The sequence below is a fragment of the Pseudophryne corroboree genome, chromosome 6 (genome assembly GCF_028390025.1).
Source record: "Pseudophryne corroboree isolate aPseCor3 chromosome 6, aPseCor3.hap2, whole genome shotgun sequence".
Taxonomy (NCBI): Eukaryota; Metazoa; Chordata; class Amphibia; order Anura; family Myobatrachidae; genus Pseudophryne; species Pseudophryne corroboree.
In genome coordinates, this window is record NC_086449.1 from 71,563,151 (window position 1) to 71,586,598 (window position 23,448).

Consider the following 23,448-nt stretch of genomic DNA (forward strand, 5'->3'; position numbering starts at 1 on the left):
AGAAACCTCCCGTGGAGCAGACGGGCAAAAGCTCGCTTGATCTTGATTTTCAGTATGAATACAGACCATGAAAGCGGGGCCTCACAATCCTTCTGACTTTTGGGGTTTTAGGCAGGAGGTGTCAGAAAAGTGATGATCTGTATCCTATTCACAACATATTATTATATATAAAATAATCAGTATTAGTATATATACATATTATTATATATAAAATAATCAGTATTAGTATATATACATATTATTATATATAAAATGATCAGTAATATTCATTTGGCTGCCTGAGGCACCTGCTACAACAAACACATAGGGGTAAATTTACTAAGATGGGAGTCCTATTTAAGATGGGATGTTGCCCATAGCAACCAATCAGATTGTACTTCTCATTTATCTAGCATGATACCTGGAACCTGATTGGTTGCCACAGGCAACATCCCATCTTAAATAGAACTCCCATCTTAGTAAATTTGCCCCCATACTGTATATTAGTGTACAGCAGAAGTCACTATTAAACACTACTAGCCCTACCAAGCAAGGAGCTATTCATCTACACTTCTGTAACATTTGGGGGTCAATCCAATTAACCGTGATGAAGACGCGGTGCACATTTATGGTATTGCCGGACTCACAGATTTGTTTTTGTAGTCCCACAAAGGTCTATACATGAAGCAGTGAAAAGAGTGGAGAAGTGAGCCAGTGGAGAAGTTGGCCATGGCAACCAATCAGCTGCTACGTATAATTTTACAGAATGCACTTTATAAATGTTACATCAACACTGATTGGTTGCCATAGGCAACTTTTCCACTGGCTCACTTCTCCACTCTTTTCACTGCTTCACGAATAGCCCCTATAGGGTTGTGTACAAAAATCTCGAGTCCGGGGTAAAATAAAAAAATGAAAAGGGCAAGGAGAGAGACCACAAAGACATTGGATTTAATTAAAATACTTGTAATAATCTCAATAGCATATAATTCAAACAGTAGAATAATGTGCAAACAAGGTAATTCCTTTCAATTAGACTGCTCCCAATCTCACAGCGGTAGTAGGACAGTACGACAATGCAACATTGTGAAGATCTATCTGATTAGTGACAATTAGGCAACCTTGACTGACGCGTTTCTCCGCCTGCCAATACTGGACGTTTCTTCAGAGGAAATAAGGTCACAGCAAACAAGCAATAACTATTGTTAAATATGTTTACTTAACCTAAATTGCAACAGAGATACAGATATTGCAATATTAATATAACCATTCTCCTGTTGGATACATGTGTTATTGTCAGAACTTAAACACTTAAACAACTTTTGGGAACGAAGAAGTTTTTTTTATTACCTTTTACTAATCTGCACTAATGTGAATCTGTCACTACAGAGGTTTTAGGATTATTTTTATCGTCTGATTTAACTCGTTTGCACATATTTCTACTGTCTGAATTATATGGTATTGAGATTATTAAAAGTATTTTAATTGAATCCAATCTCTTTGCGCTCTTTATTTGCCCATTTGTTCTTCTGCTGGTTTTGGGATGTGGCTATCCTGTTATCTGAGAGAGCAGCATTCAGATTGATGTATGGTATCCTGTGGTTTTAGCCACCTTGCCTTGTGTTTTTGTATCCAGAGAAATCGAGCTGTGAGGGGGGAAAATTGCGGTGCCGTTGCTAGCGATATATGCCACTGTAACAGCAATTTGTCTGTATTTATATTGACCCCTTAGCCTGTGGTGAGGGAAGGGGAGTTGGGAGGGGGATGTGTGAAAGCAATGCGCAGGGAAATTATGTGGTTGCCCATAGCAGCCAGTTTTCTGCTTTCATTTTCTATTTTTTTAGAAGCTACTAGAAAAAGGATAGTTACCATCATCAAGTAATGGTGATAAGTTACCATGGGGGAGATGTATCAAAGCAGTGAAAGGAGTGAAGTTGCCATAGCAACTAATAAACTCTAATTTTATAGAATGTACTAAATAAATGCTACCTTAATGCTGATTGGTTGCTATGGGCAACTTTTCCATTCTTTATGCTGCTTGGTACATCAACCTGTATGTGCAACGCCACCTTTCCTGTATGTGCATATGGGGAAAGGGTAATGACAGCAACCCCCTGGGCCAGATATACTAAACCTCGAAAAGTGATAAAGTGGAGAGTGATAAACTAGCAACCAACCAGCTCTTAACTGTCATTTTTCAAACATGGCCTGTAACATGCCAGTTAGGAGCTGATTGGCTGCTACTTTATCACTCTCCACTTTATCGCTTTTTAAGGCTTAGTACATCTGGCCTTCCAATCATTTTGAAAAGTTGTCTCATATAAAGCATTTGTCCCAAGCAGTAATTGTGCACATCACAGTAACAATCACACTATATACATGTATAAACATACAATATAATTATCTGTCCCTGTTACCATAATATCACACTTTAAACAATCACATGACATCAAGGACTCCCTATAGCAAGGGTAGCGTCTAGATTCTCTTCGCGCTAAGGACCTTTCCCATAACCCTATAGCAAGTGTCATGGCAGCGCCCTGCGGCGCTTCATAGCGTCACTTCCGCCTAAACACGCTCCAAGCTTTTTGTCCCCACTAGAGGAACCATTTTCTCTGCGTCCACCCGCTTAAACTTGAAGTCGCAGGTCTTCCAGACGATGGCCGAGAATGTAACGGCATGCTGTACAATTGGAGACCATTACTGTTTACATATTTGTAGTTGTCATGTCGGCTTCTGCAGTTTATGAAACAGTCACTGACACCAGGACGGCATGGAGCTGCTACTTAGGGCGACGGTGAGTGACCCTGGTACAGTACCTACCCGGTGGGGGTGGGGGTTCAGAGTGCAGCAGGGAGGGGATGTGTGTACAGTATGTTACATTACATATGTGCATTTGCAGGCACTGTGCATATAAATGTCACCTACAATACATTGGTGCATGCAGCATAGTACTGTACTATAGTTCAGGATTGCCACCACTGACTCTTTATGCACAGGTATGCATATGCAACATATCATGGCTACTTAGCTGTTGTGGAACTACAAGTCCCAACATGCCCTGGCAGCCTCATGCTCGGATTTGTAGTTCCACAGTGGTTGCAGAGCCACTTGTCGCTGAAGTCTGCTTTTAGTAGCTGGTTAAATCAGTGTTATATGTTTTTCTGTCTGACAGGCATGCTGGGACTTTTAGTTCTCCAACAGTTGTATATGTGCTGATGGATAATATCAGTATTGGTCATTCCATGTCAGTTCAAACAGGCGTGTCCACCACCCATCTCAGATTTTTATGACAATATTTTAGTTAAGAGAGAATGTAAAAAAAAAAAATCCTCTTTCTCTAACGTCCTAGTGGATGCTGGGAACTCCGTAAGGACCATGGGGAATAGCGGGCTCCGAAGGAGGCTGGGCACTCTAGAAAGATCTTAGACTACCTGGTGTGCACTGGCTCCTCCCACTATGACCCTCCTCCAAGCCTCAGTTAGATTTCGTGCCCGGCCGAGGTTGGATGCACACTAGGGGCTCTCCTGAGCTCTTAGAAAGTTATAGTCTTAGAATTTTTTTTTTTTTCAGTGAGACCTGCTGGCAACAGGCTCACTGCAGCGAGGGACTAAGGGGAGAAGAAGCGAACTCGCCTGCTTGCAGCCGGATTGGGCTTCTTAGGCTACTGGACACCATTAGCTCCAGAGGGATCGACCGCAGGCCCAGCCTTGATGTTCGGTCCCGGAGCCGCGCCGCCGTCCCCCTTACAGAGCCAGAAGCAGGAAGATGGTCCGGAAAATCGGCGGCATGAAGACATCCTGTCTTCACCAAGGTAGCGCACAGCACTGCAGCTGTGCGCCATTGCTCCTCATACACACTTCACACTCCGGTCACTGAGGGTGCAGAGCGCTGGGGGGGGGCGCTCTGAGGCAGCAATAAAAACACCTTGGCTGGCTAAAATACCTCAATATATAGCCCCTGGGGCTATATATGAGGTAAATACCCCTGCCAGAATCCCAAAATAAGCGGGAGAATAGGCCGCGAAAAAGGGGCGGAGCCTATCTCCTCAGCACACTGGCGCCATTTTTCCCTCACAGCTCGGCTGGAAGGAAGCTCCCTGGCTCTTCCCTGCATTTCTACAATACAGTAAGAGGGAAAAAGAGAGGGGGGGCACTAAATTGGCACTGTATACAGTATAAGCAGCTATTAGGGACATAACTCAGTTAGTCCCTGTATATATATAGCGCTCTGGTGTGTGCTGGCATACTCTTACTCTGTCCCCCCAAAGGGCTTTTGTGGGTCCTGTCCTCTATTTGAGCATTCCCTGTGTGTGTGGAGTGTGTCGGTACGGCTGTGTCGACATGTTTGAGGAGGATAATGATGTGGAGGGGGAGCAGATGCCTTTAGCAGAGATGTCACCCCCTGCGGGGCAGACACCTGAGTGGATGGTATTATGGCAAGAAATGAGTGCACGTATAGACTCCTTACATAAAAAATTTGACGACATGCCGACTGTGGGACAGCCGAGTCTTCAGCTCGTGCCGGTCCAAGGGTCTCAAAAGTCATCAGGGGCTCTAAAACGCCCGTTATCTCAGGTGGCACAAGTAGATGTCGACACGGATACTGACGCCAGTGTCGACGACGATGAGTCAAATTTAATGCCCGTTAAGGCCATTCGCTGCATGATTGAGGCAATGAAAGAGGTGTTAAATATTTCTGATTTACATCCAGGTACCACAAAAAAGGGTATTATGTTTGGGGAGAAAAAACTACCTGTAGTTTTTCCCCCGTCAGATGAATTAAATGAAGTGTGTGAAGAAGCGTGGGCTTCCCCTGATAAGAAATTGGTGATTCCTAAGAAATTACTAATGGCGTTCCCTTTCCCGCCAGAGGATAGGTTACGTTGGGAAACACCCCCGAGGGTGGATAAAGCGCTCACACGTTTGTCAAAAAAGGTGGCACTACCGTCCCAGGATACGGCCGCCCTTAAGGAACCTGCTGATAGAAGGCAGGAGGCGATCCTGAAGTCTGTATATACACACTCGGGCATTATACTCAGACCAGCAATTGCGTCAGCTTGGATGTGCAGTGCTGCCGCTGCATGGTCAGATAACCTGTCAGAAAATATTGACACACTAGACAGAGACACGATCCTGTTAACAATTGACCATATCAAAGACTCAGTCTTATACATGAGAGATGCACAGAGGGAAATCTGCCGGCTGGCATCTAAAGTAAGTGCACTATCTATCTCTGCTAGGAGATGCTTATGGACTCGCCAGTGGACTGGAGATGCAGATTCCAAAAGGCACATGGAAGTTTTGCCTTATAAAGGGGAGGAATTATTTGGGGATGGTCTCTCCGACCTAGTTTCCACAGCAACGTCTGGGAAGTCAGCATTTTTACCCCATGTCCCCTCACAGCCTAAGAAGGCGCCATTTTATCAGGTTCAGTCCTTTCGATCCCAGAAAAATAAGCGGGGAAAAGGAGGGTCTTTTCTGTCTAGAGGCAGAGGCAGGGGAAAAAGGCTGCAGCAAACAGCAGGTTCCCAGGAACAAAAGTCCTCCCCCGCTTCCTCTTCCAAGTCCGCCGCATGACGGTGGGGCTTCACAAGCGGAGCCAGGTACGGTGGGGGCCCGCCTCAGGAATTTCAGCGATCAGTGGGTTCGCTCACAGGTAGATCCCTGGATCCTTCAAATAGTATCTCAGGGATACAGGCTGGAATTCGAGGCGATTCCACCCCGCCGTTTCCTAAAATCCGCCTTGCCGATTGCTCCCTCAGACAGGGAGGCAGTGCTAGCGGCAATTCACAAGCTGTATTCCCAGCAGGTGATAATCAAGGTACCCCTACTTCAACAAGGCCGGGGTTACTATTCCACACTATTTGTGGTACCGAAACCGGACGGTTCGGTGAGACCCATTCTAAATTTGAAGTCCTTGAACACATACATAAAAAAATTCAAGTTCAAGATGGAATCGCTCAGGGCGGTTATTGCAAGCCTGGACGAGGGGGATTACATGGTATCCCTGGACATCAAGGATGCTTACCTGCATGTCCCCATTTACAATTCTCACCAGGAGTACCTCAGATTTGTGGTACAGGATTGCCATTACCAATTCCAGACGCTGCCGTTTGGACTCTCCACGGCACCGAGGGTATTTACCAAGGTTATGGCGGAAATGATGATACTCCTTCGAAAAAAGGGAGTTTTAATTATCCCATACTTGGACGATCTCCTAATAAAGGCACGATCCAAGGAACAGTTGTTAGTGGGAGTAGCACTATCTCAGGAAGTGCTGAGCCAGCACGGTTGGATTCTGAATATCCCAAAGTCACAGCTGGTCCCCACGACACGTCTAATGTTCCTGGGAATGATTCTGGACACGGCCCAGAAAAAAGTGTTTCTCCCGGAGGAGAAAGCCAGGGAGTTGTCTTCTCTAGTCAGAGACCTCCTAAAACCAAAACAGGTATCGGTGCATCACTGCACGCGGGTCCTGGGAAAGATGGTAGCTTCTTACGAAGCAATTCCATTCGGCAGGTTCCATGCCAGAATCTTTCAGTGGAACCTGTTGGACAAGTGGTCCGGATCGCATCTTCAGATGCATCGTTTAATAACCCTGTCTCCACGAACCAGGGTGTCTCTTCTGTGGTGGCTGAACAGTGCTCATCTTCTGGAGGGCCGCAGATTCGGCATACAGGACTGGGTCCTGGTGACCACGGATGCCAGCCTACGGGGCTGGGGGGCAGTCACAAAGGGAAGAAATTTCCAGGGACTATGGTCAAGTCAGGAGACTGCCCTTCACATAAATATTCTGGAACTAAGGGCCATTTACAATGCCCTAAGTCAAGCAAAATCCCTGCTTCTACACCAGCCGGTGCTGATCCAGTCAGACAACATCACGGCAGTCGCCCATGTGAATCGACAAGGCGGCACAAGAAGCAGGACAGCGATGGCAGAAGCCACAAAAATTCTCCGATGGGCGGAGAATCATGTACTAGCACTGTCAGCAGTGTTCATCCCGGGAGTGGACAACTGGGAAGCAGACTTTCTCAGCAGGCACGACCTCCACCCGGGAGAGTGGGGACTTCATCCAGAAGTCTTCAAAATGATTGTAAATCAATGGGGTCGTCCACAGGTGGACATGATGGCGTCCCGCATAAACAAAAAACTAGAGAAGTATTGCGCCAGGTCAAGAGACCCTCAGGCGATAGCGGTGGACGCCCTAGTGACACCGTGGGTGTACCGGTCAGTATATGTGTTCCCTCCTCTACCTCTCATACCAAAGGTACTGAGAATAATAAGAAAGCGAGGAGTAAACACAATTCTCGTGGTTCCGGATTGGCCAAGAAGAGCGTGGTACCCGGAACTTCAAGAGATGATCTCAGAGGACCCTTGGTCCCTGCCGCTCAGACAGGACCTGCTACAGCAGGGCCCCTGCCTGTTCCAAGACTTACCGCGGCTGCGTTTGACGGCATGGCGGTTGAACGCCGGATCCTGAAGGAAAAGGGCATTCCGGAGGAAGTCATTCCTACGCTTATTAAAGCCAGGAAAGATGTTACGGCAAAACATTATCACCGCATATGGCGGAAATATGTTGCATGGTGCGAGGCCAAAAAGGCCCCAACAGAGGAATTTCAACTGGGTCGATTTCTACATTTCCTGCAAGCAGGAGTGAATATGGGCCTAAAACTAGGCTCCATTAAAGTACAGATCTCGGCTCTGTCGATTTTCTTTCAAAAGGAACTAGCTTCAGTACCTGAAGTTCAGACATTTGTGAAAGGAGTGCTGCATATTCAGCCCCCATTTGTGCCTCCTGTGGCACCGTGGGATCTCAACGTGATGTTGAATTTCTTGAAATCACATTGGTTTGAGCCACTAAAAACCGTGGATCTGAAATATCTCACGTGGAAAGTGGTCATGTTATTGGCCTTGGCATCAGCCAGGCGAGTGTCAGAATTGGCGGCTTTATCATGTAAAAGCCCTTATCTGATTTTTCATATGGATAGGGCAGAATTGAGGACTCGTCCCCAGTTTCTCCCTAAGGTGGTGTCAGCGTTTCACCTGAACCAGCCTATTGTGGTGCCTGCGGCTACTAAGGATTTGGGGGACTCCAAGTTGCTAGACGTTGTCAGGGCCCTGCAAATATATGTTTCCAGGACGGCTGGAGTCAGAAAATCTGACTCGCTGTTTATCCTATATGCACCCAACAAGCTGGGTGCTCCTGCTTCTAAGCAGACTATTGCTCGTTGGAATTGTAGTACAATTCAGCTTGCACATACTGTGGCAGGCCTGCCACAGCCTAAATCTGTCAATGCCCATTCCACAAGGAAGGTGGGCTCATCTTGGGCGGCTGCCCGAGGGGTCTCGGCTTTACAACTTTGCCGAGCAGCTACTTGGTCAGGGGCAAACACGTTTGCAAAATTCTATAAATTTGATACCCTGGCTGAGGAGGACCTGGAGTTCTCTCATTCGGTGCTGCAGAGTCATCCGCACTCTCCCGCCCTTTTGGGAGCTTTGGTATAATCCCCATGGTCCTTACGGAGTTCCCAGCATCCACTAGGACGTTAGAGAAAATAAGAATTTACTCACCGGTAATTCTGTTTCTCGTAGTCCGTAGTGGATGCTGGGCGCCCATCCCAAGTGCGGTCTATCTGCAATACTTGTACATAGTTATTGTTAACTAAATCGGGTTATTGTTGAGCCGTCTGTTGAGAGGCTCTATCGTTTCATACTGTTAACTGGGTTTCATATCACGAGTTGTTCGGTGTGATTGGTGTGGCTGGTATGAGTCTTACCCGGGATTCAAAATCCTTCCTTATTGTGTACGCTCGTCCGGGCACAGTACCTAACTGAGGCTTGGAGGAGGGTCATAGTGGGAGGAGCCAGTGCACACCAGGTAGTCTAAGATCTTTCTAGAGTGCCCAGCCTCCTTCGGAGCCCGCTATTCCCCATGGTCCTTACGGAGTTCCCAGCATCCACTACGGACTACGAGAAACAGAATTACCGGTGAGTAAATTCTTATTTTCTGCCATATATCTCGACTATCTGACAATTCGTTTATTAAATATTGATTTTTCAATTGATTCAATTATTAACTAGTCGCGGCTTCTTTATCCAGTTTATTTAAAGTATCACGGGTGTTTATCATACCCTCCAACTATACCTTTTTGGCAAGTACAGTACCTTTTTTTTTATGGTCTGTACCGATTTTTGGCTCTCCAAACTTCCTTTGAAAGTATAGGAAATTTACCCGTGGCCACGCCCCCTGCTGTCGACTTTGTACCGATTTTTATGTGTAAAATGCTGGAGGGTATGGTGTTTATTAATTAATCACCATGAAATTTGGACCCCCTACGATAACTCTTCTTCCTAAATCCAAACCAAATCACTTTATCTGCCTTACGTTTCGAGTTACGGAAAAAACGCATGTTTTTCGAAAATACTTAAAAACGCTAGGTTCAATCAACATTAGATATCCCAAAACACTGAAGGCCAGGACAACACATTTGTTGATTGGTTTTGTTTCATGAAGTGTAGCAACACATCTTGTTCCTCCTCATTACATTGAATAATATCCAATGTACCAGATGTTATTGTACACTGCTGCTATGTATGTTCAGGCGTGGATCATAGGGTCGACAGTCAGTAGGTCGACCACTATTGGGCGACAGTGACTAGGATGACATGGAAAAAGGTCGACATGAGTTTTTTAAATCATTTTTTGGCGTTGTTTTCTTTGTAAAGTGACCAGGAACCCCAATTAGTGCACCGTGTTCGCTCGCCATGCTTCGGCATAGGTGCCTCACTCCGCTGCCGCTGCGCTCAGCACGGGTGGTATTCAGTATGCCAGCTGTTGGGATCCCGGCGCTCAGTATGCCGGAATCCCGACACCCGGCATGGCATACCAACAACTATTCTCCCTCTTGGGGGTCCACGACCCCCCCTGGAGGGAGAATAAATAGCATGGCGAGTGCAGCGAGCCCGCAAGGGTCTCATTTGCGCTTGCTCCACTGTCGGTATGCCGGCGTTTGGGATCCTGGTGCCGGTATGCCGGCCGCCGTGATCCCTGCCGCCGGCATGCCATACTACACCCCTCGGCACAGGTTACTGTTCCCAATCGTAGTCCACATGAATCGTAAAGTATGAAAAGTTAAAAAAACAAACAAAAAACAACTCATGTCGGCCTTTTCATGTGTCGACCTAGTGACCATGTCGGCCTAATGACCACGTCGACCTAATGAGTATCAACCTAAGTGCTGTCGACCTAAAGACGGGTTACCGTATGTTCCAGGTTGCAGATCACTTTTGTCTACATTGTTTGTGACTGTGGTTATAGTGACACTAAAGGGGTTATACAATTAGCCACAGTAAATTAACGCGGCTAATTGTCCCACCAGGGGCTATCCAATTAGCCCTGTAAAGCTGCGGCTCGCGCAGGCTTATCAGGGAATTTGTTTCACCTGCCTCAGGCATGCAAAACCAAATCCACGGAAACGGGGCTGTTTCTACCAAAAACACACAGGTTTCACTGAACCTGTGTGTTTTTGGGAGATATTTTTTTTTTGACAGGCGACCAAATTGGATAGCCTTTAAAAAAAAAATATGGGTGAAACCTCGGGAAAAATCGGCCAATGTATTTTCACCTGTAATTGGATACCCCCCAACTGTGGTTCCTGCTGTCTTCGTGTCATCTGATTACAATCGGAATATGTGTAGTTAATCATAACTAATAGGCCGAAAATTGGTGATGAGCAAGTGTTCCTGCCACAGTCCTTGCTGTTTCTAGACTGCAATTAGGGTGCATCAAACGTCCCGACATTCGGAATGCTTGCTGTCCCTATTCTTAAAATTTACCTTTTTAGCATAGAAACAACTGTGAATTTTTTTTTTTGATGTACGATTTGACTTATGTGGTCCACCTCCACACCCAAAAATTGTCTGTATCTTGGTAGGGAACAGCATGAAGCCTCATGGGCCTATCGTGGCGGTTCCCATCCAAATCACAAATCATTAATCAAATCATTATTTCTTTTTCAGATAAAATAAATAGAAATTTATAGAAATAAATAGAACTAAAAAAAAAAAAAAAAATATAAATTAATAGAAATCTTTAATCTTCAGGGGCATGGTGGGCCACATAAATATCATCTCAGATTCTTCAAAATTGGTATGCAATATATCCTTAACAATTCTAAAAAATGTAGCATGGGGACAAATCATTTTTCTTACTTTTAAAAATTCATGGGGCGTTTGATGCACCCTAACGGCTATACAGCTTGGAGTTACAGTCTTGTATTTCATTTTGTGACACTTAGAAAAACTTTGTGTCATGTATCTTTTCAGCCCAGCTATACAGGTCCAAAGGTGTCAAGATGTGATGAGTTTCCACTGCTTGCAGACTGGTGCGGGTGGCAAGACGTTTACTAGTACCATCACTAAAGTAGAGAACATACTCCAATTTTAGTAATAGTTCCGCTAAGTGTTTCATAACTACCGTAATGAAGACAGTTATGGCTACATGGTCACGGGTATCCCTTATAACACACAGACTCACACGGTTTAAAGTGTCACACAATCATCTTGCCTAAAAAACAGATGTAGCCGCGCTAATCGTTGCCTCGCAGCAAGTTTGCACGCGTATGCACGCCAATGGAAGCCTGTGGGGCGAACGCCGTCTGAGATCAGTCGCATTTGCCATCAGCACGCATCGCAGCATAAAAGCGCCTGGCTCTATCTGTATACAGCAAATGGGTGAAGTGTTGCCAGTAGGTTCTGGATCAGGTTCTGCCAGTAATCTATGGGTTTCTTTAAGTTTTCTTGATTGTTTTAACATGTATTCTGTGACATTAAATAAGTTAGGGACTCAATTTATGTTTACGTTTTTAAATTTCACGATTTCTTGTGTTAATTATGTATGCGGTACTACAGTACGTCAACTTCATGATTTTTTTTCTCCACTATGAAACAGAGTACCATACTGATTTTTTGTGTGGTAGTAATGTATACATTTGTTAAGCACATACATTTTTTGGGGATATCTAATGTTGATTGAACCTAGCGTTTTTTAAGATTTTTTTGAAAAACTTAAGTTTTTACCGTAACTTGAAACGTAAAACAGATAAAGTCATTTGGTTTGGATTTCGGGAGGAAGAGTTACCGTAGGGGGTCCAAATTTCATGGTGATTCCTTAATAAACACCCGTGATACTTCAAATAAACTGGATAAAGAAGCCGCGATGAGTAAATAATGTAATCAATTGAAAATTCAATATTTAATCAACAAATTGTCAGACAGTGGCAGAAATAGATGTTCTGACATCCTCTCAACTAAAACAATTTGTAAAAATATGAGATGGGTGGTGGACGTTTAATTTTTTTGGGGGGTGGTTTGATGTGAAATGACCCTATTAGAGAGAGATTATGCATGCTCGGCTTATTATAATGAAGCTGGCGGTCACAGTTACTGGTGCTTGGCACGTACTAATCTATGGCAGTGTAACAACATTTTCACACCAAGCATTCAGAATTCTATAGCCAGTTGCCATCTTTCGGTTGGCGCCGGAATAATATGAAGCCATCCTCAGCATTAGGATGCAGTGACATAGGGGCCGGTTTTCATATATGTCCCTCATTGTCTCTGTTCTATAGAGACCGGCGCTGAAAAGCATGTGTGCACTTTCACATGTAAGAAACGTACATCGGAGTCCTCTGCGGCTGTTCCCTCTTGTCCCCATCGTGGTGGAGCAGACGGTAAGTTATGATACTAGATAGCAGGTTGGTTCTTCCCCCTGTTTATATATATTCTAACACAGCTAATGCCTTTTACATTTGGCAGCATGGTTGGTGTAATGGTTAGCATTACTGCCTCACAGCACTGAGGTCGTGGGTTCGATTCCCACCACGGCCCTAACTGTGTGGAGTTTGTATATTCTCCCCGCGCTTGCATGGGTTTCCGCTGGGTACTCCAGCTTCCTCTCAAAATCCAAAAATATACTGGTAGGGTAACTGGATTTTGACAAAAAAATTAACCCTAGTGTGTATTTGTGTGCGTGAACATGTCGTAGGGAACATAGGGTGGAATTCAAATGTTTTGTCCGCCGGCAGCCACTAGATGGCGCCCAGTGGAGCTATTCAATTGTAGCTCTCTTCGGGCGTGATGGCTGCCATCGTCTACATTTCAGCTCGCACTCCCCGGGAGGGGGTGGCAAGCTGAAATGCGCGAAAAGTGACCCGTTTGGGCTCCCAAACAGCACTTTTTTTTGCGATAACGCCCAGCACTTTGGTCGGGTTTAGCTGCTTCATGCGGTTAAACCTGACCTTTATAGGCACGATCAGCGCAAATACAAAAAACCCAAATAATTTAATTGCACCTGCGAATTCCCATCACTTTAGACGGGAGATCGGGTGAGTAAAACAATACTACCCATAGTGTGTATGCACCACTGAGGCAGGGACTGTAAAACGCTGAGTATTATGTGTGCACTATATAAATTACTGGTGAAGGTGTAAGCCTTTTCTAGATCTCGCGTTCCTTGTTTTGTTTTTTTTAGTCTGTTGGCCTTGTAAAAACTTTTTTTTCGTATTTTGCATTTTTTATAAAAAGAATAAAAGTATCAATAGACACCTAGTTTTAGAAATAAAACATACAGTACAAACAAACAAACGATGAGATCTGTATGATGTCTAATATAATGTATTTTAATTCGGTGTAATAACCTTCAACCCCAGATATTATCTTCTCTCCTGTCTGTTCCCCTTTGTTGTGATTAGGTTCGTCCTCATCCCTTGTCACCCCGTATATGGCTACCCGTAATCTCCACAATAAAATCTAAATGTAATACAAAGACTGTGTTTGTTTGCATTATACATCATATTACGGCCAGTATAATTAGTCTGTACACTAGCGTTATGTCACCGACATGAAGAACATTATTCGTTAAAGCTGAACCACGATTGGTGGAGCTGTTTCACAGTCATGATTTTGGTCCCGTCCCTATAAACCTCAAACCTAGCAAATGAAGGAAATATGAAAACAACGTATATTATCATAATGTGAGACACAGATGAGGCTGGAGGATACCAGTAGACGCTGAGTTAGAGGGAGGAGGGGAATCCGGAATCCTGTCTCTAATGCGTTATCTCGCTGGATGCCTCAGTCTCTGATCTCTGTCTAGATCTGTCGTTTTCCGGAATAAAAGCCCCAATGCTGCACCGATTAATTCACAGTGTGAGGAGTATAATATAATAAAAACAAAAAGTTGTGTCTTTTATGGGCCTTACACACTGGAAGATAACACTGAACGATATGAATGTTCTCGCTCGTTAATGAACGAGAACTCGTTCATATCGTTCAATGTTTAGGCATCAACGATGGACGATGCGCAGCCCCACGCTCGTTCATCATTGGTGCCGGGTCGCTTATGCATGTAAGCCAATATGGACAATCTCGTCCATATTAGCGTGCAGTGCTATGGAGCCGTGTGACGGGAGGAGTGAAGAAACTTCATCCCCTACCCCCGCCGGCCGTATCGGAACATCGCCGAATGTGTAGGGCCCTTTAGCGTTTTATTTAAGAATAATTTACAAAGGAAAAACAATCCATATTGCAACATATAAGCTTCTGCCAGGAAATATAACAGTCCGTTCTCTTTTTCCCCAGGGCCGCGGTGAGAGAGCATACGACATTTACTCCAGATTGCTTCGGGAGCGCATCATCTGCGTCATGGGGCCGGTGAGATTCGCGACCACTTGGAATTCTTCCCTGTGACCCATCCCCTTTGTCCGTGTGGTCTTTTCCAGGGTCCTCATGCGTATTTCTCTGTGCAGATTGACGATTCCCTCTCCAGCCTGGTGGTCGCTCAGCTCCTCTACCTGCAGTCGGAGAGTAACAAGAAGCCTATTCACATGTACATCAATAGCCCAGGTACAGTGTCTGCGTCAGCCTCCATTCTACATGTATTTATACGGTTCTATTATTAGCCTTTATACGGCGCCGCAAGGGTTCCGCAGCGCTTAACAAAGGGCAAAAACAAATGAGCACACATAGACTTACAGTACACGACAATGCAGGACAAGTACATGGTATATAAACATTTCTGCATCAGCGGTTCTAGCACTCACATAAGCAGCGGGGCGGCAGATGCCAAAGGTTAGCTGCCGTAAAAGGGAGTATGCAAACAATGGATGCATTTACTGATACGTTTGTGCTGTAACACAGGTGAGGATATAGCAGCAGGTGAACAGCCTCATTCACGGTTAGGAGCAGATCCAGAAAGAAAGAGCAAACTTGGACCTGGATGTCATTTTGACAAGTCCGCCGCTAGAACTAAAGTGGCAATCTGTTATCAGGCTGGTTTTGCCTAGCTGACTCCCGGATCTCTGTGCTTACATAAAGCAAGTGGGAAAACGCTCTATTCTGATTATTTGAAGAGATATATATTCTGTAAATGGGTAAATAATGTTTCAAAACAAAAGTCTCTTACAGCCCATGTTGTCGCGTAACATTGAGTCAAAAAAGCATTTTGAAATGGACATTAGCTGAAGTATGGTAGTGTGTGGGGCACAACTACTATGTGACTATGGATATTCAGAAAACCACGGGGGAGGGGGAACACGGGACAGTTGCTCCTTGGCTAAAACATAAAAACATCTTGCTTAGCCGTGGTTTTGCCTTGATAAATGTATGATGGTATTACATTATACATAATCTGTACATGTAGTGCAAAAATTAGGCTAGAACCGTCTTACGTCTCCCTCTCTCTTTCTGCGCTGTCTCCCATCATGCGCAGTTTATATATTTCTAGACAATTGGTGCATTATATGTTTGTATATGTAGCATGTTGTGTTTTACTGGCATTGTTTGCTTGTGCAGGGGGCTCGGTGACAGCCGGCTTGGCGATATATGACACCATGCAGTATATACTGAATCCTATTTGTACGTGGTGTGTGGGACAGGCCGCTAGTATGGGGTCTCTTCTCCTAGCAGCCGGTTCCAGCGGAATGAGACACTCGCTGCCGAACTCCCGGATCATGATCCACCAGCCCTCTGGAGGGGTCAGGGTAAGCCTGAGGGAGCCGACTTGTGCCTACAGATGCATTATGGGACGTCCTGCACAATAGGACAGTCTGCTTATGTCTGTGATTTGTTTTGTTAAATATGTTTGGTCAGTAAAGCCAAATAAGGACACTGGTAACCTTTCTGTGTCTTAAGCTGGGTACACACTGGCAGATATGTCTGCAGTTCAATCGATCTGCAGATATATCTGCAGATGGTGGTTGTTCATACACACAGAAAGATGCACCAATATATCTTAAAGATATATCTGCTGTTCAATCTATCTGCAGCTATATATGCAGATGGGGATTGTTCATACACACTGAAAGATGCACTAATATATCTGCAGATATATTGGTCATCTGCTGTGTTGCACAGCAGATGCAATATATCTGTGAAAGACGTCTTTCACAGATATATTGCTTGTACACACCTGCAGATCAGCAAAAGATATATTGGACAACCAACTGATTGGCCAATATATCTGCCACTGTGTACCCAGCATAAGTCTGTTAAGGCCCGTACACACTGGTCGATGTATCGGCCGTTCTCTTGAACGGCCGATACATCGCGGGACCGTCAGCCAGTGTGTACGGGCGATACGTCTGTGAACTCCGTCGTTCACAGACGTATCGCGTCGGCCGCGCAGCACAGCCGACAGCCAATATATCTAACGATATATTGGCCTGTCGCTGTGTGTGTACGGGGCGGTCGTCCGACCGCCCGTACACATGCTGCGGCGGCCGGCGGTGATTGACAGGGCCCGCCCGCCCAGTTCATGACGTCAGTCCCCCGACGGATCGGGCTGTGTGTATGCACAGCACACTGCCCGATCCGTACATAGATATATCTGCAGATCAATTGATCTGCAGATATATCTAATAGTGTGTACCCACCTTTAGTTTCAAGCAGTAGTGACGACCCCCATACTATATGAACAGGAGTGAACGTTGTTTGTCTCAGAAGGATGGACTGTTTCACAATTGGAGACTCTAGGGCCGATGTAATGAAAGAACACGGCTATGTACAGGTCACTGAATACTATATTTGTGTCATGTTCAGGGTCAGGCCACAGACATCGCAATACAGGCTGAGGAAATCCTGAAGCTTAAGAGGCAAATTAATGAAATTTACGCTAAACACACGTCACAGCCGCTGTCGCTAATCGGTGAGTCCGCGCTTGCACTGAAAAAGGTCAGTCCACCCCCTCAAATGCTCCACCATCCACTGTGGGCGTCTGCTATAGTCCGTGCTCAAGATGGACGGTCTCTGGCTGACTGATAGATTTGCGTAACTGAATACACAGAGAGAGATGTAAATTACAGCCAGATTACCTGCATATGGTTTAATTATAGCGTTCACTAAAGTCAATTGGTTAGTGACATTCTACCCTACAATTAACACCGTTACATGTCCGTCCAGGCCGGGAACTTACCCGCTTGCTTGTCTGCTGACTGCCTGAGGGTTTGTAAATGTATTTTCTTCTTTCTTTAGAGTCCGTGATGGAGAGAGATCGCTACATGAGCCCCACTGAAGCCCAGGAGTTTGGCATCCTGGACAAGGTGCTGGTGCACCCACCTAAAGATGGAGAAGATGAACTGGAACTGGTTAAAAAATCAGAGGAGCAGCCACCACCCACTGAGCCTTAGTGAGAAGAGAGGGGAAAAGCAGAGTTGCCTGATTTCCCTCTAAAAACATTAGTATGTGCTGCCTAATCCTGAAGTTTCCAGTCTCCTCGGTAGAATATCACATTAAGCAGCTTCCAGCTACCAGAGAAGATGTCGACTGGGATATCTCTCCTCTTACCACCGCCATCAACCGTGGGAAAGGGGCGCGCCATCATCTCCGACCTCGTCTCCCTCCTGCTCTTCTTCCAGTCTCGTTGAAGAGAGGAAAATAAATTTATTTTCACATAGATCTGTCTGTTGAGACCTGTATGGTAACGGTAAGCTGCTGGCAAGGAGAGGGATAAGGGTTTGTTAGAAAATGTGCTGGAGTCATTTCCTTGTATCTGCTTAAATGGGAAATCCAGATACAATAATTGTTTTCTCCCGTATGGCAATTATTTTCTTCGTCCTCCGAGATTTGGTGTTATTCCGGGGTGTCCCCTTCTTCCGGTCATCTCACGTAGGTTGTGGGTGGTGCACAGGAACCAGCATAATAGACAGCTCACTATTAGCGTCCGTCTGACGTTCTGCCAACCCAAGGCCACCTGGATAAAGAGTTTCATAGACGAGTAGTAATTGTGCTTATATAAGGTCGCACCTGTGCACACACCAGACCGTTCCCTATAGACGACACAGACATACACACCACTCTGAGATGTTTCTTCTGTACTATATGGAATTGTTAAAACCTATCGGTCTAGAAGAGGGGGAATGGATTTGGTGTATAGAAAATCAGTGTGGGGCCTATTGGTCACCATTTCCTAGATAAATTGTTCTCGGTCTCCTCAGTGTTGTCCTTCCCCACCAGATTTCTGCTAATCCCCGATGCCTGAAATACCCATGAGATATTGGGACCTGGTGATCCCTGCCTAACAAGGTTCGTTGCGGCGGTCACAGCTGTGGTGGGGGGGGGGTTTTGTCTGTGTGACCAGGTCTACAACTCTCTGCTGTCATAAAACCGCCCATCCCCCACCACGGTCACAACACCCACTCCGTGCATAGTGATATAATAGAACAAATTTACATTTATTTTGAGTACATTTTCACAAATTGTTTCTAATTGGATTTACTGATTACTTTTTTTTTCTTTCTATGCTGTCTTGTGGTAATAAAGCGATTATATTACATTTTGTTTGTGACCCATACCATATGCTGGAGCATCAGCCAACCCGCATTACGTTAGTCTGACATAACACGTCTGGGAGATGATCGTGCTGAAAACCTTGTGGGGTAAGGAGGTGTACCAAATGGGCACCTAGTTGGCCAGGAGTTGCCGCTGTCCAGTCGGGAGCTGGATCTGATACACACCCGGCAAAGCGACATGTGTGACCAGGAACCGTGGGGTTCTCCAGTGCTAAAGGGAGAGGAAACAACCCCCCCCCCCCCAACCTCACGCTCTGTAATATGTTGCTTCTGACAATCCTTTATAAATTTCAATGTCTGAGATCTCTTACAAACCAGTCACCCATGGCACTACAGAGGAGATGGTACGGCTAGATACTGTATGGTAGTAGATAAATTAACTATTTCAAAATATAAAGAAGGGTTTATTTTAGTTTGTGTCACAAGGGTAGGAAACTCTCACCCGCATTTATCGCAGTGGGTGGGATGTGGACAAAGTAGTTTGAGCAGAGATGGGCAACATGTGGTCTGAGGACCTCAGCTCTGTCCTGTTTTATCACTCTCTGTCTTTTTTCTCTACTGTATACCACATTGACCTCATCTGTGGTCTACACCAGCTCTGATTCACGGCTTTATGCTACCACCAAGACTTACACTCTGTGCCCATACCATGCCTCATCCATAGCCCCAGCTCTTATTCTCTGCTTTATGCCACTACTAAGCCCCACTTCCTATGCCCACACCACGCCTAATCCATGGCCTCACCAAGCCTTATCCGTGGCCCACACCAGCTCTTATGCTTTGCTTAATGCTACCACCAAGTCTTATTCTCTGTGCCAACACCAAACCTCATCCGTGGTCCCAGCTCTTATTCTCTGCTTTATGCCCCCACTAATCCTCACTCCTAAGCCCACACTACATCTCATCCCCGTGGCCCCACCAGGCCTTATCTGTGGCCCCAGCTTATTCTCTGCTTGATGCTACCACCAAGCCTCACCCTATGCCCACACCAAACCTCATCCGTGGTCCCAGCTCTTATTCTCTGCTTTATGCCCCCACTAATCCTCACTCCTAAGCCCACACTACATCTCATCCCCGTGGCCCCACCAGGCCTTATCTGTGGCCCCAGCTTATTCTCTGCTTGATGCTACCACCAAGCCTCTCCCTATGCCCACACCAAAGTATAATCCATGGTCGCTACTCTTATACCTTGTTCACACTTCAATTGCTGGGTCGCACCGGGAATTGGAAACGGGTCATTCCCGGGTGCGATCCGGCATTGGACCCGTGCAGTGTGAACAGGGCGGCTTCCCGACCCTGCAATATGCCAGGTCGGGTTGCCATTCGGGGGCGGGGACAGAGACGGCTTCTGGGGTGGGTGCGGAGGCCTCTCCCTATACTGTGAACGAGTCCAGGGCCAAATCAACCCGGGTAACCCGTTCACACTGCGCCTGACCCGGGAATAACCCTTCTTTAGTCCTGGGTTGAATTACCGCAGTGACCCGTTCACACTGCACAGCGACCCGTGTCGACCTGGCAAAATACTGGGTCAATTAGGTTTTTTTTGTGCAGTGTGCACGGGGTATAATTCTCTACTTTATGCTACAGCCGGGCCTAACTAGCTAATTCTCTGCTTTGTGCCCCACCAAGCCTCACCCGTGGTCTCCGCTCTTACTAAATAAGAGTGATGGTGAAATGTCAGCTGGCTGGGAATAAGACTGAACCTGATCTCATTCTCTCCTCATAACACTGTTGTTTGGGAGCTGTTTCTAAGAAGTTGGGTTCTAAAGCACATACGGGGGTGAGTGGGGTGTTTGAGTTGCGTGTCGCGGAAATCTGAAGGATGAGTGGGATCTAATCCAAGTACATGTAGTGCTCCATTATTTTGATTAAGGGGGTCATTCCGAGATGATCGTAGCTGTGCAGAAGTGCAAAGGCTTCGCACAGCGGCGATGCCTTTGCACTTCAAGAGTAGCTCCCGACCAGCGCAGCTTTAGCGTGCTGGCTGGAAGCTACTCATCGCTCCCCGGCCCGCAGCGGCTGCGTGTGACGTCACGCAGCCGCTGTGGCTCGCCCCCCTTTCTATACGGCCACGCCTGCGTTGGCCGGACCGTGCCCATGAAACTGTGGCCAAACGCCGCCGTTCCATCTCCTCCAGCCCAGCGATCGCCTCTGCCTGTCAATCAGGCAGGGGCGATCGTAGCAGCATGATGCCCTTCAGCCGTCTGGCATGCGCAGTTCTGACCCGATTGCACCGCTGCGATAAACTGCGTTGTGTGCGATCGGGTCAGAATGACCCCCTAAATGTAATGTTTTACTGAAATGAAGGTTAATGAGCAGCCCCTTCTGAAGGCTAGATGGCCCTTGCAGTGCTCATCTCTGCGATAGAGGGAAAACAACTTATAAGAAATTCACCAGCAAGATGTATTAATATAAACTAGGCGGCGACTACATAGAAAACAGGTGTAGCCGTAGACACGCAGCAATGTTAAGCATGCATGGTTGGGATTCCTGTAAGACCTCATTCCCTGTCGTTACCGGTGTCCCTGCTGACTGAGCTGTTTTTTATGTGTCCTTGAATGAATGAAGTTCTGTCATATGCAAATAATGCAGGAATGTGAGCAGGTCTCTGCACCTCCCCAGCTCCAGCCGCACTATCATGTTATCAGTCCTGGTATCTAACTATCCCATCCCCTAATAACATGGGTGGTGGTGGGAGAGGCTAATGCCATATAGACAGTAGCTTGTAAATTTCTTCTCCATTTACACACACAGTGTTTCCATGGTTTATGTATACTGTTAGGGCTGGGCTCTTTCCATGCATCATATGTACATGTAATGGGGTTTGGGAAACTTTCAGCTGTAGGTGAGGGGGCACAAATACAATTCTCCTTCCATATAGTCATTTGCAGTAAACCTCATGGTAATAAATAACAAGAAATGCAGTGTGGGAGTGATTTTATATATATATAATTTTTTTTCTTCAATCAAAAGAAGTAAACTTTATTATTATTACGTTTCTTTACATCTCACAGCATATTCCGTTGCGCTTTACAATCAGAAACAACAGTAACAGAACAAAGCTGGGTAATAACAGACATAGAGGTAGGAGGGCCCTGCTCACAAGCTTACCGTCTAAGGAAATAGGCATTGATACACAAGGATAGGTGCTATCTATTGCATAATGGTCCAAAAGGTTCTTGGTGGGCTGTATGATATGGGGGATCCGGTCTGAAGATCGACAATGTTTAGGTCGACCACTATAGGTCGACAGGTCAAAAGGTCGACATGAGTTTTTCACACTTTTTTTTTCTTTTTTTGAACTTTTTCATACTTAACGATCCACGTGGACTACGATTGGAACGGTAACCTGTGCCGAGCGCAGTGAGGCACCTTGATCGAAGCATGGCGAGCGAAGCTTCCCGGTCACTGTGCGGAGAAAACGACACCAAAAAAACATGAAAAACTCATGTCGACCTAGAACATGTCAACCTAGAAACCCTGTCGACCTTCAAACCCTGTTGACCTAGTGACTGTCGACCTATAGTGGTCGACCTAAACATTGTCGACCTAGACACTGTCGATCTAATGATCCACACCCCATGATATGGTCGCACAGCAATGTTAGCCTGGGGTCAGGAGGATGGGAACATGAAGAGAGAGAAAAACTATGAAGATATGTGTGGACCGTAAAGAGGGGATGTAATTGAATAGGAAAGCTTATAAAGGTTATGTGAGCGGTTCTGGAATTTTATAAGCTTGCCTGAAGAAGGGGGTTTTCAGGGAACGCTTGAAGGTTTGGAGACCAGAGGAGATTCTTATTGTGCACGATAGGGCATTCTACAGCGTGGGTGCAGCACAAAGAAAGTCCTGCAATTGTGAGTGGGAGTAAGTAATGAGTGTGGGTAAGAGATGCAGATCTTGTGAAGAGCAAAGAGGCCGGGTTGGGAGATATTTTGAGCAGGGCCGGTTCGAGCCCTCTCTGCGCACCCCTGCAGGAAATGGGGGCGTGACTTAATACAGGGGGCGTGGTCAGTTACGCCCCCTGTACAGTAGTAGCGCTGCTTAAATGCTGAGCGGTGCGCGATAACGTCATCGCACACCGCTCAGCAAAGGTCCTCTCCACGAAGGGAAACTAGACGCGTAGCGTATAGTTCCCTTCACAGGGGACACAGCCGCACAGCCGGGGGACACAGCAGGCAGCGGAGGGCACAGCAGTGGCGGATCTTGCCATGGTGCGGCGCCCTCCGGATGGCGCCAGCGCCCTCCGGAAGGCGGCGCCCCGGGCAAAAGTCCTGCTTGCCCGTGGCAAGATCCGCTACTGATTTTGAGATGAGTGAAAAGATGTACATTGGTGTAGTTTTTTTTAAGTATTTTATATTGAATGCGGTAGAATACAGGTAACCAATGGAGGGACTGACAGAGTGGATTTGCAGACGATGAACGGCTAGCGAGGAAGATTAGCCTCGCAGCTGCATTCAGAATGGATTGTAGTGGTGAGAGTCTCTTTTTGGCGAGACCAGTAAGGAGACTATTGCAAATCAATGTGGGAGATAACGAGAGCATGGATTAGAGTTTTTGCATTGTCTTGTGTAAAGTATTGTTGTATTTTGGATATGTTTTTTAGATGTACGTAACATGAT

General features: G+C 46.0%; 1 protein-coding gene across 1 annotated transcript; it reads left to right on the forward strand.

The window, feature by feature from the left end:
* The first annotated feature begins 2,666 nt into the window (after positions 1-2,666).
* On the forward strand, positions 2,667-18,810 carry CLPP (caseinolytic mitochondrial matrix peptidase proteolytic subunit). The gene is made up of 7 exons (XM_063931134.1): positions 2,667-2,776; positions 12,611-12,712; positions 14,622-14,693; positions 14,789-14,885; positions 15,834-16,021; positions 17,079-17,184; positions 17,511-18,810. Exons 1-7 carry the CDS (start codon positions 2,753-2,755, stop codon positions 17,663-17,665), a joined length of 744 nt encoding a protein of 247 aa, XP_063787204.1. The 5' UTR covers positions 2,667-2,752; the 3' UTR covers positions 17,666-18,810.
* Positions 18,811-23,448: the final 4,638 nt, after the last annotated feature.

Excerpts from the sequence above, each read along its gene's own strand:
- CLPP (XM_063931134.1), top strand. The coding sequence starts at position 2,753 with ATGGAGCTGCTACTTAGGGCGACG. Across the intron at positions 2,777-12,610 it reads AGCTGCTACTTAGGGCGACG|AGACCGGCGCTGAAAAGCAT; the intron begins GTGAGTGACCCT and ends TCTGTTCTATAG. Across the intron at positions 12,713-14,621 it reads CCATCGTGGTGGAGCAGACG|GGCCGCGGTGAGAGAGCATA; the intron begins GTAAGTTATGAT and ends CTTTTTCCCCAG.